This window comes from Parambassis ranga, chromosome 19 (assembly GCF_900634625.1).
Source record: "Parambassis ranga chromosome 19, fParRan2.1, whole genome shotgun sequence".
Taxonomy (NCBI): Eukaryota; Metazoa; Chordata; class Actinopteri; family Ambassidae; genus Parambassis; species Parambassis ranga.
The window spans coordinates 2,473,772-2,490,650 of record NC_041039.1 but is presented as its reverse complement, the minus strand read 5'-3'; the positions used below and the strand labels follow the sequence as shown (position 1 = coordinate 2,490,650).

The following is a 16,879-nucleotide window of genomic DNA, read 5'->3' as shown; positions in this document are numbered from 1 at the left end:
CTTTTCAAGTTTAAGGCAGCTCGGGACTCCTGTCATCACAAGTCTCCTCTCACTGCTCCATAGTTATTTCACAGGTAAATACTAAATTGTAACTCTTCATTTCCCTCTCTGAGTCTGTCTTCCCTTCATCTTTTCTCTCTCCAGTTGTGTCTCCATCTCAGCAGCTCTCCGGTCTGCTGCACTTGGCAGCCCGTCACGGTCTGAAGGCAGTGGCATCATTCCTGCTGCAGCAGCCTGAAGGGAAAGAGGCGTTAAAGAGGCTGAACACACAGGGTGAAGCCCTAGCATCTCTAACCAAGACCAGAGCACACCAGCAGCTAGAGGAGCTCGTCACACAGTAAGTGATATTTGTTTAATAGTCATATTGCTTAAATTGCTTTTTATTCATTTTTTTTAGTATGTTTTTTTTTATTATTGCAGGTATGAGGCATCAAATGTCCAAGTAAATGCAAATGAGAGGCTGCACTTATACCCACAAGGCAGAGTGTTTCAGTGTCATGCAGATGTTGGTACCTACAGCCTAACATTGGAGTGTGGGTCAGATACAGACTGCTGTGTACAGGAGGAGGTGAAGGAGCTGAGGAGACTCATTAAACTGGTAAAGATGACAAAGACATGGGCGGAGCTTATTATTTGCATCTTATAGCGTTATAGCCAAACAACACACCAAACTGACCTCTGACCATGGCTTACACATGGCTTACAGTGGATGTTTGTCTTACACATTACCACACAAAACATTGCTTGTTAAATAAGCAGGGTTGTATGAATGCCTTTGGTTGATCCAATCAGATGGAGCATGATGTAGATTTGGGTAACCTTCTTCTAAAGAAGCTTTGAGAGTTTCAATACCATTTTTCCGTTTTTTTTGTGTAAACATTTAAATACCACCTGTACCACTGTAGTAGGTTCTAGTATTAACAAAATACAACTTTACCAGCAAATAACATCTACATTTTATTGTGCCATCATTTATTTATTAAAAATGAAGTCAGAAATGTATTATATCTTCAGCAATAAGTGAAGCAAGATGTGATTAGTAAGTAAGCTAATCATCAACCCTCGATGAATGGATCATCAGCAGGTGTGCAGACAGTTTATCAATGACATCGTAGTCAGGAATGTAGTAGTAGTTGAAGGTACAACAATCCACAAGCACCATTGTCCCAAAGAGTGCAAGATGCACACAGGTGGCTCTTGGTACCACAAACCACAAATGTGACCTGTCCAAAGCACACTTGAAACTCTGGACTACAAAGCTCCCCTATGCTGGAGAGACAATACACCACTGTCTTATCCTTCACACATTTATACATGTATAACTAAAAGGCAGTTCATTCAGATTTGTACTCCTTCTTGCAGAAAAAGTCTGATACACCCATACATGCCTCCATCCATGAAGAGGAGGGGGTCAGGTCTACCTGTGTGCTGGAGTCTGGTTCCAACGGACAACAAACGAGGGCTAAGGATGCAGTTACCATAGACAACTGTAGGAATACAACAGAGCAACAGGAGAGAAAGCTCTCATTGGATGACCGAGCACAAAGGGAGGACTCTGATGTTGTCACTCATACATCCTGTACTAGTGGACAACTTTGTCAAAGCCAGGAAGCTGGAAAAGAACAGAGGGGTACACCAGCTGCCAGCTCTCGCAGGAATAAAAGACACAAAAAGAGCGCAACCAAAACTCAAAGACGTGCTAGAGAAAGTAACCAAAGAACTCCAGAGGCCTGCAGAAAAACTGCACAGGGGCTCACAGAGACAGGAAGAGGAAGCAAAACTGTTTCACCCAGAGAACAATCTGCGACTTTAGTGATTGGTGGCAGAGGAGCGGCAGAAAATCAACAAAGTCCCGGAACACAAGAGACTCTGTTACCCATAAAGCCAGTGTTAGGACCAGGTGGTGATGGGAAGTGGGCTGGCAGGAAGGCAGTCGCCTTGCCTATAACCACCATCATAGAAAAACAGGAAGGAGAGAAGTGGGAAGTGGAGCTGCCGATGTGTGAGCGAGACATTGGGACAGAAGCAGCGACAACTACAGCCCAGGGAAAAGCACAAAGTTTCCCAGCAAGAGAAGTACTGGAACCGGCTGCAGAGAAGACAGGTACGTTTCACATGACTGCTAGTAAATGTGATTATTATTAGTCCTTATTAGTCCTTCTTTCACCGGAAGACATAACATGTGTAGTATGAGTTTTCTTTCCTTCTTCTTTCTTGTTTCTCAGACAGAGATCTGCCCCATTATAGCTACTGTTCATTTTTAACCAGCTACTTCTTTACCAAAATAATTCACTGACTAAGCTGAGAGAAACACGCTCACTACTGGCTGTTTTTATCTTTATCCAACAAAGAACTTATATTTCTAAATGGAAGGAAGTCTTGCAATTGAGGAGAGTAGACTATGAAACAACACCACCAAAATGCTGTATGATGTAATAATAATAATTTAACAATTGTATATATAATTGATTACTACTTGATCTAATGCATTGAAAAGAACCCATTAGTTTACTGCACATTATGTATGTCGCGGTGTGTGCCCATTGTAGTATCTGCATTAAAAATACAATACAATAATAAAAAGAATGCAAAAAATACACAAATCGTAGAGTACAACATATATAGGTATAAAAAGTGTATTCAAAATGTTTAAAGCACAGTTGCAGGTCTGCTATAAGCATATACAAATATAGGTATGCAAGATATAAGTACAATTTATACATACAAGAATAAAAACAAAGAACTGAAAGTAGAATGAAAGAAATGAAAGTACAGAATCTTCAGGGGCTCTACATGTTGGTTTTATTATTACATCTTAAAATAAATATACATACATTTTATTAAACTCTCTGTTACATTTTTGCTAAAAATTGTTGATTAGTAAATGGGTAATTTTTGTACTGACCCACAGTGTGTAATTTAGCATCTGTCTCTAAGGAAATGAACAAAGCGTGTTTAGTACTGACAAAACATATACACATACATAACATACAGTTTTTACAGATATATAAAGAGCAAATATGAGCAGATATGTCACAAACATAAACACTTCAAGACACCACTGTGGAGCTTATATCTGTGTAAGTCATCAGAACTGCGTGGTTAATGTCAATAATAGCATCAACTCTACACTTCTATCCAAGTACAAAGTAAACCTCCCTTTGATGTAAATCTGATCAGACTGCAGCAGATGCTGCAGCTATGTAGACATCAAATTAAATCCATTAAAACAACATAACAACAAGAGCAATTATGATACCAATACATTCTACGCTTTTAGCATAATGTCATGTAAAGTGAAAGACTATGGTCATTTAGTATAATGGCTTATTTATGTAACAATAAAAGAACATGCCTAAACTGGCAAATATAAATATAAAAAATTAGTTATGAACTGGTATTAAAGGACAGATTGTGGTCTTAAACAGATGTACAGATGTTTATGTAATTTAATTTAATGACTTTTTGCAAAAAAAATTGTTATGTTTGGAGCACCCTTTTGTCATGCCGTGCCATGCAGCCCCCTTCTTAGAGATGTAGTGCACCTTTGACCTATGTGTTTTCATCATTATTTGACTGTCTCTTGTTACCATGTCTTCAGATCACAGTAATACGTTAATGAGAAAGTAACAGAAACATTAACCATAATCCACTCATGAAAAACATCTTTCATCTCCTTTCAGTAACCATGGGTCAGGAACAATCCCAGGATACCCAGGAAAGCAAGTCAGTCCCTGAGGATCTCAGACAGCCTGATTCCTTACATAAGAGTCCATCTGAGAGAAGGAGAAGCCCCAAGTCCCCAGAAATGGAAAGAAAACACAGGACAGTGCTGAACCCGGATGCTCACCAGATTGGAAGCAGAACAGAATCCCCCTCACATGGACCAGAAACTGCAAGAAAAACTGTCTGGTATGAGGGTGAAAATGTAAACCAAGGTGTCAACGGAGACTCCGACACAAAGGAAGTGCTCTCTCAATCTATTTGGTATGACAACGACTCAGAGGATGAGAGGGAACAACCACAATCAGAGCAGGCAGAATGTGGTTTGAACACACCCCAAGTTTCATGTCTTAGTGATCATCCACTCTCGGCAGATCTTAGTCAGTCACATGCTGCTGGAACACAGCCAGTACTGTCACACGGGCCAGACTCACAAAGACCGGAAGTACTCAGATCACAGCAAGACGAGGACGTCAGTTCGGCATGGAAGGAGGGACAAGTCTGTAACAGAGAGAGGCGAAAGAGCTCAGAAACTGCAGATAATGATGAACGAGAAGGTGCAAAGGGCAGAAAAAAGAGGAGGAAGAAGAGAGGGAAAAGAGGAGGAGCAGAGGCCAGACTTGACTCCAGCTCCAGTACAGAATCTCAGAGTCAGATAGAGACAGAGAAAAACCTCAACCCTCAGCCAGATATAAAGTGTGTAGCCAAGGATAAAACAGGAAGGGCAGACATCCAGGCTCCTGCTGCTTCTGAAGCAACCTTGGGAGACAGGGCTAACCAGGATGCCGTGCCCCCACCCAGCAGGAACATGCAGGGACCTGTTGGTAGCTTTACCACTCTGCAAGTCAGTCAGACTGATGATGCAGCTTCACACACAGTAACAATGAATGATGACAGTGCAGGCATGAACTTTAATGGACAGCATGTCAATGCAGAAGAAGTACACAGAAGAAGTTCGGCTTTTATAGAAACTGGATTACTTGAGCCTGTGGTCCAAGAAACAGTGAAGTCAGACAATGAGGAGCTGGCAGCTGTACAGTTGACTGAGCAGATAGATTTGGTGAAATCTGAATGTCCAGGGGAACATTCAGAACCTGCTGAGTTCACAGACTCCTCACTTCTTGTGGAATTTCCTGGACAGAATGCACTCCTCTCTGCGGATGAAAACAAACATTTTCTGGATTCCGTGGGAGGACCAGCAGGATCTGTGCATCCTACAGAAGCTGACGATGGTATGGGTGCGTCATGGGAAAGAAGCGCTCAGACAGCTGCAAGGGAGCAGTATTGTACCTCTGAGAGACCGATTTATCAGCAGGGCCAGGAGACCAGAAATGAAGGTGAAGCAGAAGGAAGTGGGGAGATTGAAAAAAATGATGCAGTGGTACCAGGCAAAATATTCTGTTCTATGGAAGAAGGAACGCAGGAATGTTCTTCTTCGGACAGAGAGAAAGCATATAATGAAGACTTAGTTGCTGCAGCCGTGACAGTTGTTGCAGTAGCGTTAGCTTCAGCTGTGGCTACAATTGAACTGAAACTATATTTAGTAGACAGAGAATCAGGGAGTCAAGCTAGTGATGTAGCAACGAACAACCTATTAATGCAGGATACCTGCGTAAGAAGTGGTACATTAACACTGCAGGGAGACAATGATCAGTCACCACATACTGACATTCAACTTCAGATCAGCTCTAGAGAAGCTGATCTATATGAGTCAGGACAGCTAGGTGACAAAGTCCATCTGAACCCTGACCTGTCAGCACTTTCAGATGGTGCTAGTTTACTACAAGCTGACACAGAAGAAGTGTCTGCTCCCACAGGAACACAAGCCAATGAAATAACCACACCTGATCACATCCACACAGACACTGAAAACCAGCTCCACTTTCCGGTTGTAGAGCTAGAAGATTCTGGAGAGTCCAAACATCAGGCCGTCTGTCAAAAAGAAGACGGTGGCGCTGCTAAAAATGAGACAGAAGGACAGGAACACTTAACCTGCGAGGCGAAGGCTGATGAGGAACATTTCACAAATACGTCAGCCTGCCACCCACAGACGGATGAAATTACTTGTGAGGGGGAAATTTTCACTTTGTCTGGTTCAACACTTCCTGTTAGTGAGTCTGCTGTGGTAGCTGACGTGATTCCAGAGGAAACAGCCGCCTCTGTGGATGTGGAAAAAGGTGAAATCCTGTCACCGAAGTCATCAGACAAGCAGACGCAGGGCACTGGCAGCCATCTTGAAGCTGGAAAGGATAACAGGGAAGGAGATGAGTGTTTCACCATGGAGGACGGAGTTGATGGAAGGGATACGGAAAGAAATGAAGTGGAAGACACATCAAAGAATGGTAATGTAGTGTGCGGTCTCTTTTCTTGCATTCATCTGTCAATCTGTCTATTCATCTGTCCCATACAAACTTCTTTGCTTGGGCTTTGGGCTCTCCTAGACAAAGCAATATAAACTAGTCATAACTACATACAGCATGTTTGCACATTAGAAATTAGATTCAGTTTAATGAAATAACCTAGCATCAAGTTAGAAGGCTTCATCTCCAGATATCAGGATTTCTACAGTGAAGTCCAGCGAGTCCTCTTCACACACAGTGCTGCACTGTATAGCTGCCAGTAATGATGCAAAAATGATAAATTAAGAAGGCTACAAATAGCACACTGCTGCCACTGGAGCTGACAAAGCTCTCATCTAAATACTTTCTGTAGCTCTCCATTAGAAAAAAAAAATCTTCGGTGTGTGTATGTGTGTGACTTTGCGTCAACTATCAATCTACATTCAGTCAGTCAGAGGTCACTGACTTCAGCAGACCATGCATTGAAAATGAAATTCAAAAACTGTGGTTTTCACTGAAAAGGGGAACAGTGCTGTTAAACAGATTTCATTTACTTGTATCTTAAGGGAACCATTTCAGCTACTCAAGTAGAGGCCAGAAGACACAGTGTTTGTGTGTATGTGTGTGAGAAAGTGAAACAGTTGTCGAGATGTACTGTTTGTATTGGTCACAGTATCCTGGCAACCTGGTGATGTAATCGCGAATTAACAATTGACAGTGAAACTAGAGGTAGGCTTGGTTATGGTTGAATTGTCAGTGTTGGGTGTGTGTGTGTGTGTGTGTGTGTGTTTCTTGATCTGACTCAGACAAATGAATCATATTCACGGATGTAGATAAAAATAAAATACATGAGGTGTTTAATGTTTTTGATGTTATGGGATAGTTAGGGAAGGTCAGGTTTAAAGAAACAGTTGAGTCTTCAGGAAATGAGTATGTCATTTCAATATGTGACCTGAGAGACGTACTAGAAAGCACAATTTAATGGGTTAGTGAGTTTCTGAGTGTTCAGAGTTTCACCTTAATCCGCCCATAGAAGGTGCTCCTCTTTCACTGTCCTCCGTCTCTGAAATCACCATTCATGGCCAACACACTGGACCTTAAGGAACCTGAGCGGCTACAGGTTCTCAGCTTTAGAGAAGCAACCAAACTTCAGATTTGAGCATTATTTTATCCTATAGCCCATAGCCTATCAACCTTATTTTCTCTCAGGCAATCATTCGATCCACACACTGTTTCAACCGTAGTCATGGTCTGTCTGACATTAACACACAATGTGCGTAGGTGTTTTTTTTGTTCTACTTCTACTGTGTGTCTGTGTTTGAATCATACAAAGTGTTGAAGTGCATTTAAAATATCCCACGGCACAAATGAAGACAAATTTTTTACAATAAATAATTAATAATTTACACACTAATTGAAATTGGATCATTTCCCACAGCACACCTATGGTTGGCAAACACTGCTCTGTGTAAGCCTCTGCTCTGGGGGTCATTTAGTCAAACCAACATTTAGCAGGACAGGGCAGTGCAAAAGTACGAATAATATATAATTGAGAAAAAAAAGTTTTTGCATAGAATATAAAGTATATTAAAAAGGTACAAAATATACTGTATTAATAATAATCATATATGAATGGTATAGTATAATTGTGATCTACAGGGTGGAAGAAACACAAAGAGTCTCATTGCTGTTAGGACCTACTGTCCTTCAGTATTGTTGCTTCTTGAACTGTGGCTGCAGCAGAAGCTACCTAAGGTCCCCATCATCTCATACAGAATGTTTGACAGTTTGGCCAACGTCCTCCTTCCACCCACTGAGTCCATGGATGTGTCCAGACCACTGATTCTGGTCTCAGTGAAAACAAAGATGCAGCAGGCTCCAAACTCATTACAGTCTGCTGGAGTAACTGACATCAGGCACAGTGGAGGACTATTTTGCATGCATACCTCCTCACATATTCTTAGTTTTATAGCCTTTAATATCAATGTCAGTAGGTCTACTGATCCATTAACCTTATCGCAGGACTCAGAGATCTGTGTGTCTGCTTTTTTTTTCCAATTTTCATCAGTTTTTTTATATTTAAATCTGATGTGCATTGTCACACCTGATGTAATTGAACACTAACTTCATGTCCTCTGTCCTCTGCAGAAGCACTCCTAGCAGAAAAAGAAGAAGAGACAGACACAGTCAGCACAGAGACACTGCAGGTGAGTGTGCATTACTTCATTATAAATAAAAGGAAATATTATTTATTCCCCGCATTTGCTAAAAGAATGAGGGTTATAGTCTGTTATTTGTTAGGTATAGGCACATAACCGTCATGTGGACAGGTACCGCTGGGAGCTCAGTGCCAGGCATTCGTCTATTGAGAGTCTGCCGCTTATATAACAATAAGGCACTCGTGTAGGCGTGCACAGCATATTGCTGGAATTTGAGGGATCGTCTATCCAAATAATGTCACGTCACACATGTTCAAATCACAAAGTTGGAGTTGTGTTTCTGTAAACTCTAATAAATAACATGTAGTCAAAGTTGGAAAGAAACAAGCCTCGTTTAAAAGGAGTGAACATAGACTGAAGCCAAACTGACTAGCTGGAAGAGGGCTGTGAAGAAAAAGGGATCCTACAGGTTTCTGGCTAAATTAATACGTTTCCTTTTTTACCTTAAGAAAATCTGCTTATCAGTGCATTCTATTGTTTGTCTGCTGATTCATGGGGTGAACTCATGTGTTTGCTGCCTCCCTGTGGTGTGAGCACGTCTGAGTACTTCCAGAATTCTCTGCGGCACAGCTGGGTGGTGTTTGACTGTTAGTGGGGTTATTACTGTGTTTGTGTACTGCTGATTGGTTACAGATGGGTACAGTAGTTTGCATTTGTGCCTATACGTTAGTGACAGATGCATGTTCATGCTAGCAGTCTGGCATTTTATTAATGGTCACATTACAGGAAGTTGTCTCTATTTAGTACATTGGTACATTGCCTGTAAGCTTAAGGTACACACACACACACACACACATACCAGCTATCTTGTTTGATCTTGAGAACAATCCCTTACATAATGCGTTCTCTAGCACCTTGCCTTAACCTTCACAGCTAAGAATTAAGTTCTAACCCTCACCGGTCAAGTGTTCTTACTTCGATGTTCTAACATTTGCTGTTTTTTACAAAAAACAGTACAAGAACGCTCACACACACATACAGGGGTGCGGTGGTTGGCATAGCTTTCGAGTCTGGCTGTGTGGAGTTTGCCCGTCTGGGTTTTCTCCAGGTTCTCCGGCTTCCTTCAACAATCCAGAGATGTGCATGTCAGGTTAACTGGAGGTTCTAAATTGGCTGCAGGTTGTTCGTCTCCCTGTGTAGCCCTGCAACTGACTGTATACAACACAGTAATAGATATGAAAAAGTTCTGACCCAACCCATCTATGCCATAAGTGCAAGGTTACATCACCACCATCACTCACTTCTTAGTGCTTAGAGCTTTGGTATTTTTTGTTAACATGAAAATACCAGGTGTTTACTTACTTTGCAATCATGAGGATGCACATTAATTAAATACATTATTAGAGCTCCGTGCTAATACGCTGAGCTGTGTTGTGAGACAGCAGCAGAGGCTTAATTTCGCATCCATGGAGGACAGATGTGGTAGGAGGAGTTTGCCAAAAAGAAAGAGAGAAGGGTTGGGGGTGGAGGGGGCCACTCCTATGAACAGATGGAAGGAAAAAGAGCTAATTTGGCAACATGTACTGTAGCTAGAAAGAAGCAGACAGAATCTTTAGTTTCAGTTGATTTGGATTGTTTTTTTTTAAAGACGGGAAAATCAGCAGTGTGCTCTGCTGGAACCATCTGTTGGACTCCTTTTTGTTTAATAGGATATTTCCTGACAGAGTTGTGTTTACCTGGCTGGTAGTCAGTATGTGTTGCAACACATCAATCCCAGGCTGCTGTGGGTGAAATTGCCATCATGTATGAGAGACACAGGAAGAAGTACAGTTTTTGTACCAAAGGAGAGACCACAGTGGATGTGTTGTTGATTAAGGTAGGTGTGTGTGTGCTTGTTGGGTTGTTGCAGAGGATGTGTCTGATTAAGGATCGGACATTTTTGGTCTGTTCTTTTTCTCGTCTGTTTTTGAGGAGCTGTTTAGAATCTGCTAGGGAGGCTCAGACAGTTGCTATGTTGGCAGTGTCTGAGTTTGCCTAAACTTACAATTCATCCATATATGGGCAAAAAGGTGGAGCACAGGTGAAACAGAGGCAGGCAGGAAGTCACGTATCAGTTGACAGCCTTTACAAAAAGCCTTAATAGATACACACTCATAATATATACCAGCTCTTTTAGCTCCTGGATCAATTGGTGGCGTACTTCTCCAAACTGTAGCATCTGTTGACTAGAGCTTGAAGCAGTGACACAATAGTAGAGGAGCTCAGCAAGGTACTTGACAGATGAAGTCCTGCATGAACTGAGTAAACTGACTTGTAGGATCATCAGCAAGGTCTTTTGTCCTTAATCTGTAAATGGACTTCAGAGTCCTGACATGAGGGGTTGGCTCTCCTGTATTAGGCTATGCATTTGTGGAGTTTTGTCCATTTTGTGGTGAATGTTTGGCCAATGTGTTTAGAACATTCCTCGCTGCATTTAATAGCTTCCACTGCATTTCTTTGTTTTGTCTTTGGGGTGGAATAGTTTCTGTCTCAGCATGGTGATAGAGGAGATCTTACCTGTGTAGCAGAGGTCCTAGGTAGAACATTAACACATTGCATAATAAAGAAAGAATCCTCCTATGACTGGCTACTGTGCTGAATCTATTCTGCTTATGCAGAAGGGAGGTCTTGTCTATTCTAGCCAATCTAGTCTGTGTAAATAGGTCGACGGGCCTATGTATTTACTTCAGAGGTCTTATATGACCCCACAATTAACCCAAGGGTCTCACCTCTCCCCCAATCAGCTGTTTACAACAACTTTTTTGAGGCAATAAAGTGAAATTGGCCTCTGGATTATTTAACACAGTTTATGACATGAATCACCAGTATGAACAGGGAACAGGCAAACTGCTCAGTGTCGGCCTATAGCAGCATAGCTGTGCTAAAAGTTAAGTTTTATCAGTGGCTGAGGCCATGTCGACAAGTCACTGTATCTATACCTATCAGCCCTACACACTATGTTTTAGACTAACTGTATGCTTTACTAAACAGAAAGGTTGCAAGTCTAGTCTTAAAGGTGGAGGCTGCGTCTGCCTCTCAGGCCCAGATTGACACCTGGTTCTATGTAGCGGTGCCTGATAGCTAAAGGCTTGTCCTCCCATTTTACTTTTACGAATCCTAGGAACTACAAGTAAACCTGCACTCAGAGATCTGAGTGTTCTATTAGGAACATATGGTACTATCAGGTCCTGCAGATACAATGGAGCTAGTCCATGTAGAGCCTTGTAGGTTAGGAGTAGAACTTTGAAGTGTATTCTTGAGCCCACTGAGCCAGTGAAGAGAAGCTAAAACAGGAGAGATATGATCCCTTTGGCTGATTCCTGTCAGAACTCTAGCTGCTGCGTTCTGGATCAGCTGCAGGCTTTTATTGGAGTAATGTGAACATCCTGACAATAGTGAGTTGCAGTAGTCCAGTCTAGAAGTAACAAAAGTTTTTCAGTTCTGAGAGAGGATGCTCCTGATCTTACCAATATTACGGAGGTGAAAAAAGGCGGTCTTACAGACCTGTTTAATATGAGGAATGAACAACATGTCTTGATCCAAAATAAGGTTCCTCACAGTCGTTTTACACACCACTTAGTTCCTATGATGGGGGCTGCCCAACCTTGCTTGTTGAGGAGTGATCAGGCTCTGAAGGCTGTGGCTCTCCATGACTAACTATTGTATTCAGTATGGAAACATCATTAACATCAATACAATTTAAACCAACCTTGTACTGTTCCTTTAATGACGATGCTAGAGACCATTGTCTGAAGCTACACAACACACCACTGCTATGCAGATGATCACATGCAAGATGTTTTTCAATAGCTTTAGAAATACTGTTGTCTAGAAGCAAAATACACCACAAAATCCTTTGAAAACCCCTAAGACTGCTTTGACAAAAAGTATGTTTGTATCCTGTCCGCGTTCAGTTGGTGAATTACTATGACTAGGAATGCATTCAGACATTCAACATGTGCTGCTCAGGCACAGACTAACAAACGCAGCCCTTTTGTCTCTTATGTGTCAGAGAATCACTCTTTTGTGCAGATGTCTCTTTTTCCTGCAGGATGTTGATAATAGTCTAGACAACATGGAGTGAGGACAACAGATCCACTGAGGCTAGTGGATGAGGGGACAAAGCTCTCATTGATTTCACTGATTAAAAATCACACAACTAAATATGAGGTCACTGTGAAGCCTACACAAGTTACAAAACAGCTGGTCCGGTGACTTTGTAATACATAGCTTCAAACACATGGCACATTGCTGTTAGCCAACACTTTAAACTAGTTTTGTGAACATCATTAGACATTCATAGAAATTTGGGATTACAAAATAGATGTATATGTTAGGGTTGGGTGGTATTAAGGTATTAAGGTATACCTTAATACCTGTGTGCCCCACTGGTATACATACCGGTGGGGCACACAGGTAGCCATGGTATCATTGTTAATACCTTCAATAAAAAATGCAATGTACTTATATAAAAAATAAGGATCAAATATTAAACATATTTTATTTGATGCCTTGTGTGGTTGAATCTTCAGTTTTACTTCAGTAGTATAATATATTTTACAGTAGTTTGCATTTGTGCCTATACGTTAGTGACAGATGCATGTTCATGCTAGCAGTCTTTAGTACATTGGTACATTGCCTGTAAGCTTAAGGTACACGCACACACACACACATACCAGCTATCTTGTTTGATCTTGAGAACAATCCCTTACATAATGCGTTCTCTAGCACCTTGCCTTAACCTTAACTATCACAGCTAAGAATTAAGTTCTAACCCTCACCGGTCAAGTGTTCTTACTTCGATGTTCTAACATTTGCTGTTTTTTACAAAAAAACTGTACAAGAACGCCTTGTGTTTTGGAGACGTTTGATAAAGTTTATGAACATGACGGGACAGCGAGGAGGAGAGAGAGAGCGAGAGAGAGAGCGCTGTAGTCGCACCTGTGACCTGGTCCCTAGAAGAACACTGCTGCACTTTAGAGGACGAGCCAGAGCTGAGATGGTGTTTAGTTTCTGAATGGTGTAGGCACAAGTCAACAGTTTGGTGCCGTCTGAGCCTACATTTATAAGTTTAATTGTTACCATTAGAAAAACATAGCAGCGGAAAAAGTGACTGGCAGGTTTTCAGTTTAAGTGTTTTTATTACCATGCGTAACTTCTAACATAAATACTGCACAAGACTGTGCTACTAACATGATAAAATTACAAAAACTATATGAGTTTAATACCGCGGTGTGCTGCCGGCATGAATGGCACGACACGGTATTTACATACACCGGGGGAAAATGTAGAGGGCGTTTGACGGTATCAAAATTTGGATACCGCCCAACCCTAGCAATACACCCTTTTACTTCTTTGTTGTTATGGGTTGATCTGATAAACGGTCCGTATTGACATGCTTTTCTATCTACTCATAGGTGCTCATAACACTTTACACTAGTTTACATTTACCCCTTTGCATTTACATTTAACTCAAGTGTTAAGGACACGTCAGCATGATCAAATCGCCCAACCCCTGGGCTTTATATGATGATTTGTTTGCGTATTGAAAAATATTTGCAGATTTGCTAATAACACACAAAACTGATCATTCACAGCTACGCCACTGAACTCAATTTGGGTTTCCTTTTGTTGATACTTGTTTGGTTGTCACATGTGTCATGGCCCTGATTGGTTGCATGCGTAAATGGGTACTACACAAGTACTACCAATAGTACTACTATTACACAAGTACTACCAAGTAGCTAGTCTGGTCAGCCATCCTAATTATTTTTCTGGTCTGGCTGACCAGACTAGCTACTTGGTAGTACTTGTGTAATTTGGTTGGTACCATTATAAATAACAAGGTCTGTACCCAGTGCTACTTACACTGGTGTGGATTTTCACATCTAGCCCACCGTACTCACACACAAAAAAACATGTTTCAGGTGGCTGGTCATTCTAATAACATACTGGATTTGACTGAATCCAGGAACCTTAAAGACAAGCACTCTCTCTCACTGTCTTTCCTTCTTAGATCCAGAGAGAGACGGATGTTTTCTGCCCCTTGAAGTCCAGTCTTAAACACAGCAGACAGTCGACATGCACAGGTAAGACTGTTCATCCACTTTAATTATTTTTATGTAATATATTTTGTCTACTGATGTCCATTGTCCATGTCAGGGTTCTTATTTAGGGGGAATAGGGGGAAGGTGGGGCAGAGCAGGGAGAGAGTTCAGCTTCATGACAGCCTGATCTATGAAGCTGTTCCTCAGTCTCTTTCCTGATGGCAGCAGATTGAAGAGACTGCGAAGCCTCCGGCCAGGACCAGCCAGAATCCATCAGAATGAGAGACAGCTTCATCTATCAGGCTGTCAGGAAGCTGAACTGCTACTGTAGCTCAACCTGCTGAAAAAGTGAATGCTGATTGTGATGAAAAGGCGTCAGAACAAACATAACAACTTGTTGTGACCCTTGCTATTCATAATGTTTTGGCTGACTACGTAGTTATGTTTTTATTATCCTAAATGTTTGCAACTATGTTCTTTTGACTCCTTCCCCTGCCTCAACATATTGACTACTTCCTCCCCCACCCCCACACTCTTGTTTGTTTAACTTTGCTGCTTCATTGCTTCACAACCCCAGTAAGTGAAGCATGATAGTTTTTCCTCCACACATGCAGCTCCTTGGCTGAACACTTTATACATCTCTTACACATATGGTCTTTTCTGTCCATTTTTCCTAAACTTTTTGCAGGTAAAGCATGGGTTTACAACTATATTGTATTTAACAATTCTAAAAGATACTTCAACTGGATTGTCTTTACTTCTCCCACTTCTTCAGATTTATCAGTACATTTAGTAACTGTCCACCTGTCCATTCTTTATTGACCTCACCCATTCCTTGAGTCCCTTTTATTAAACTAATAACTAATAATAGTTATCACTATCTACTCACCCTTCCAGTCATGGAATATGATAGAGTCTGGTTTTCTGGACGTACACAGGTCACCAGACTATACTCTCAGGTATTCCTATTGTCAAGTCCAAATGTCCACAACCCCAAAATCCAAGTCATTGAACTAAATATATAAATGTTCACTAGTCTAACAGTTGCTGAAAGATTGGTTCCATTTGCCCCAGTCCTCGGTTTCTGAATGAAGAGCTACACACTGTCAGCACTGACAGTGACAAGGGAGCAGTATTTTGGCTTCTTTAGTTTTTGATTCAACAAAGGTGAACAAAGACAGATTTCAAAACCCTAACCCTAACCCAGATTTTTTTTTTTAAAAAAGGAAACATTGAAGTGCAATGTCAACAAAAGATGTTGCAGCAGTTTATAGAAAGAGTCATAAAGTTTTTTTGCCTGGACCACTGGCCTAAACATATTACTCCTTATCTTCTTTTGTCCTTTTCCAGATGTCCATCCAGATAGACAGAAGGAGTGTGTCTTGGTATGTTTGCCACACAGAGACGCTGACAGTCTGACAGCCACCGATGAACTCAATGGCAGTGTTTTTAAAAAGGTACAACCCCATTTAAATACACACACACATTCACACACTGAAATACAATGCACATACAGTGTATTTGTTTATGCACTTCCTACACAGGACACGGATACATTGAACATGAGAATACTCACGTTAGCTCTCAAGCTGCAAAGAGTCCACTCTGTGGAAACAGACATGACAAAAGATCAAACATTCACAGTCAAATAAAGCTGTGATAAAATGGTACTGTGACGACAAGACTGCACCTAATTCAGCTATTCTGGTAGTCAACTAATCCATCAGTAATTGATTATTGATGAATAAACTAATTAAATTATAAATTGTGTTACTCAGTTGCTCAAAATTAGTTATAAGATTTGTGATTGTTTTAGGCTAGCTAACAATAAAAACAAAAAAGAGCAATACATGTCAAAAAAATTTATTTATTTTGATTGTTTAGGACAGTGGCCATTTCTCCAGGTGCTCCGGCTTCCTCCCACATTCTAAAGACGTGCTAGGTTAATTGGTCACTCTAAATTGCCTGTAGGTGTGAGTGTGAGCCTGAATGCTTGTCTGTCTGTTATTGTGACAATCCATCTTTTGCTTCTTCTTTTCTTTTCTAGCCTGAAGACTTACCCACATGTCTTAGTCACAAAGACAGCCAGGTGTGCGTCTCCTGGCCCTCTACCACTAAGAACTCCGGGGGGGCCCTCAGTGTCAGTGAAGAGGCTTTGTCAGCGAGCAGAACCGAGAGCTGCAGACTGTCCTGGAAGTCAGAAACCGAGGACAGAGGTGTGTTAATGAATCCAAACTAATGAAAACATAAAGGCCATGCTCCAGCCTCCAAGGCTGAAAAGTGAGGCCAACGTGTGGTGTTAGAAATTGCAATTCCTCAGGCAGCCTTTGGGGGCTGGACTTAAAAATGAATTCATAGATACCTCAGTGTATATTATATTATAGTAAGCATGTTTATAAGTGACAACTGTAATTAGCATATTACTTGTGTGACAGAAACTACTGACTCAGATTATCTGCTTACTAACTTCACCCACCTTGCGCTCCACTTCTTGGTCTGCATTAGGGTTAATGCAATTTCCTTATTGTGGGACTAATAAAGGTTTCTCAACCAGGAGTTTGGCATATTCAAG

General features: G+C 41.2%; 1 protein-coding gene across 4 annotated transcripts in view; it reads left to right on the top strand.

Annotated features, from left to right (window-relative positions):
- LOC114451487 (A-kinase anchor protein 13-like) overlaps nt 1–16,879 on the top strand; it is a 43,983-nt gene that overhangs the window by 10,785 nt on the left and 16,319 nt on the right. For all 4 annotated transcript variants that reach the window (XM_028430123.1, XM_028430124.1, XM_028430121.1 and 1 more), the window contains 8 exons: nt 145–337; nt 421–598; nt 1,363–2,104; nt 3,684–6,065; nt 8,211–8,269; nt 14,277–14,349; nt 15,658–15,764; nt 16,355–16,523. In XM_028430123.1, coding sequence (XP_028285924.1) covers nt 145–337; nt 421–598; nt 1,363–2,104; nt 3,684–6,065; nt 8,211–8,269; nt 14,277–14,349; nt 15,658–15,764; nt 16,355–16,523 — 3,903 coding nt within the window. The remainder of the gene's footprint in view (nt 1–144; nt 338–420; nt 599–1,362; nt 2,105–3,683; nt 6,066–8,210; nt 8,270–14,276; nt 14,350–15,657; nt 15,765–16,354; nt 16,524–16,879) is intronic.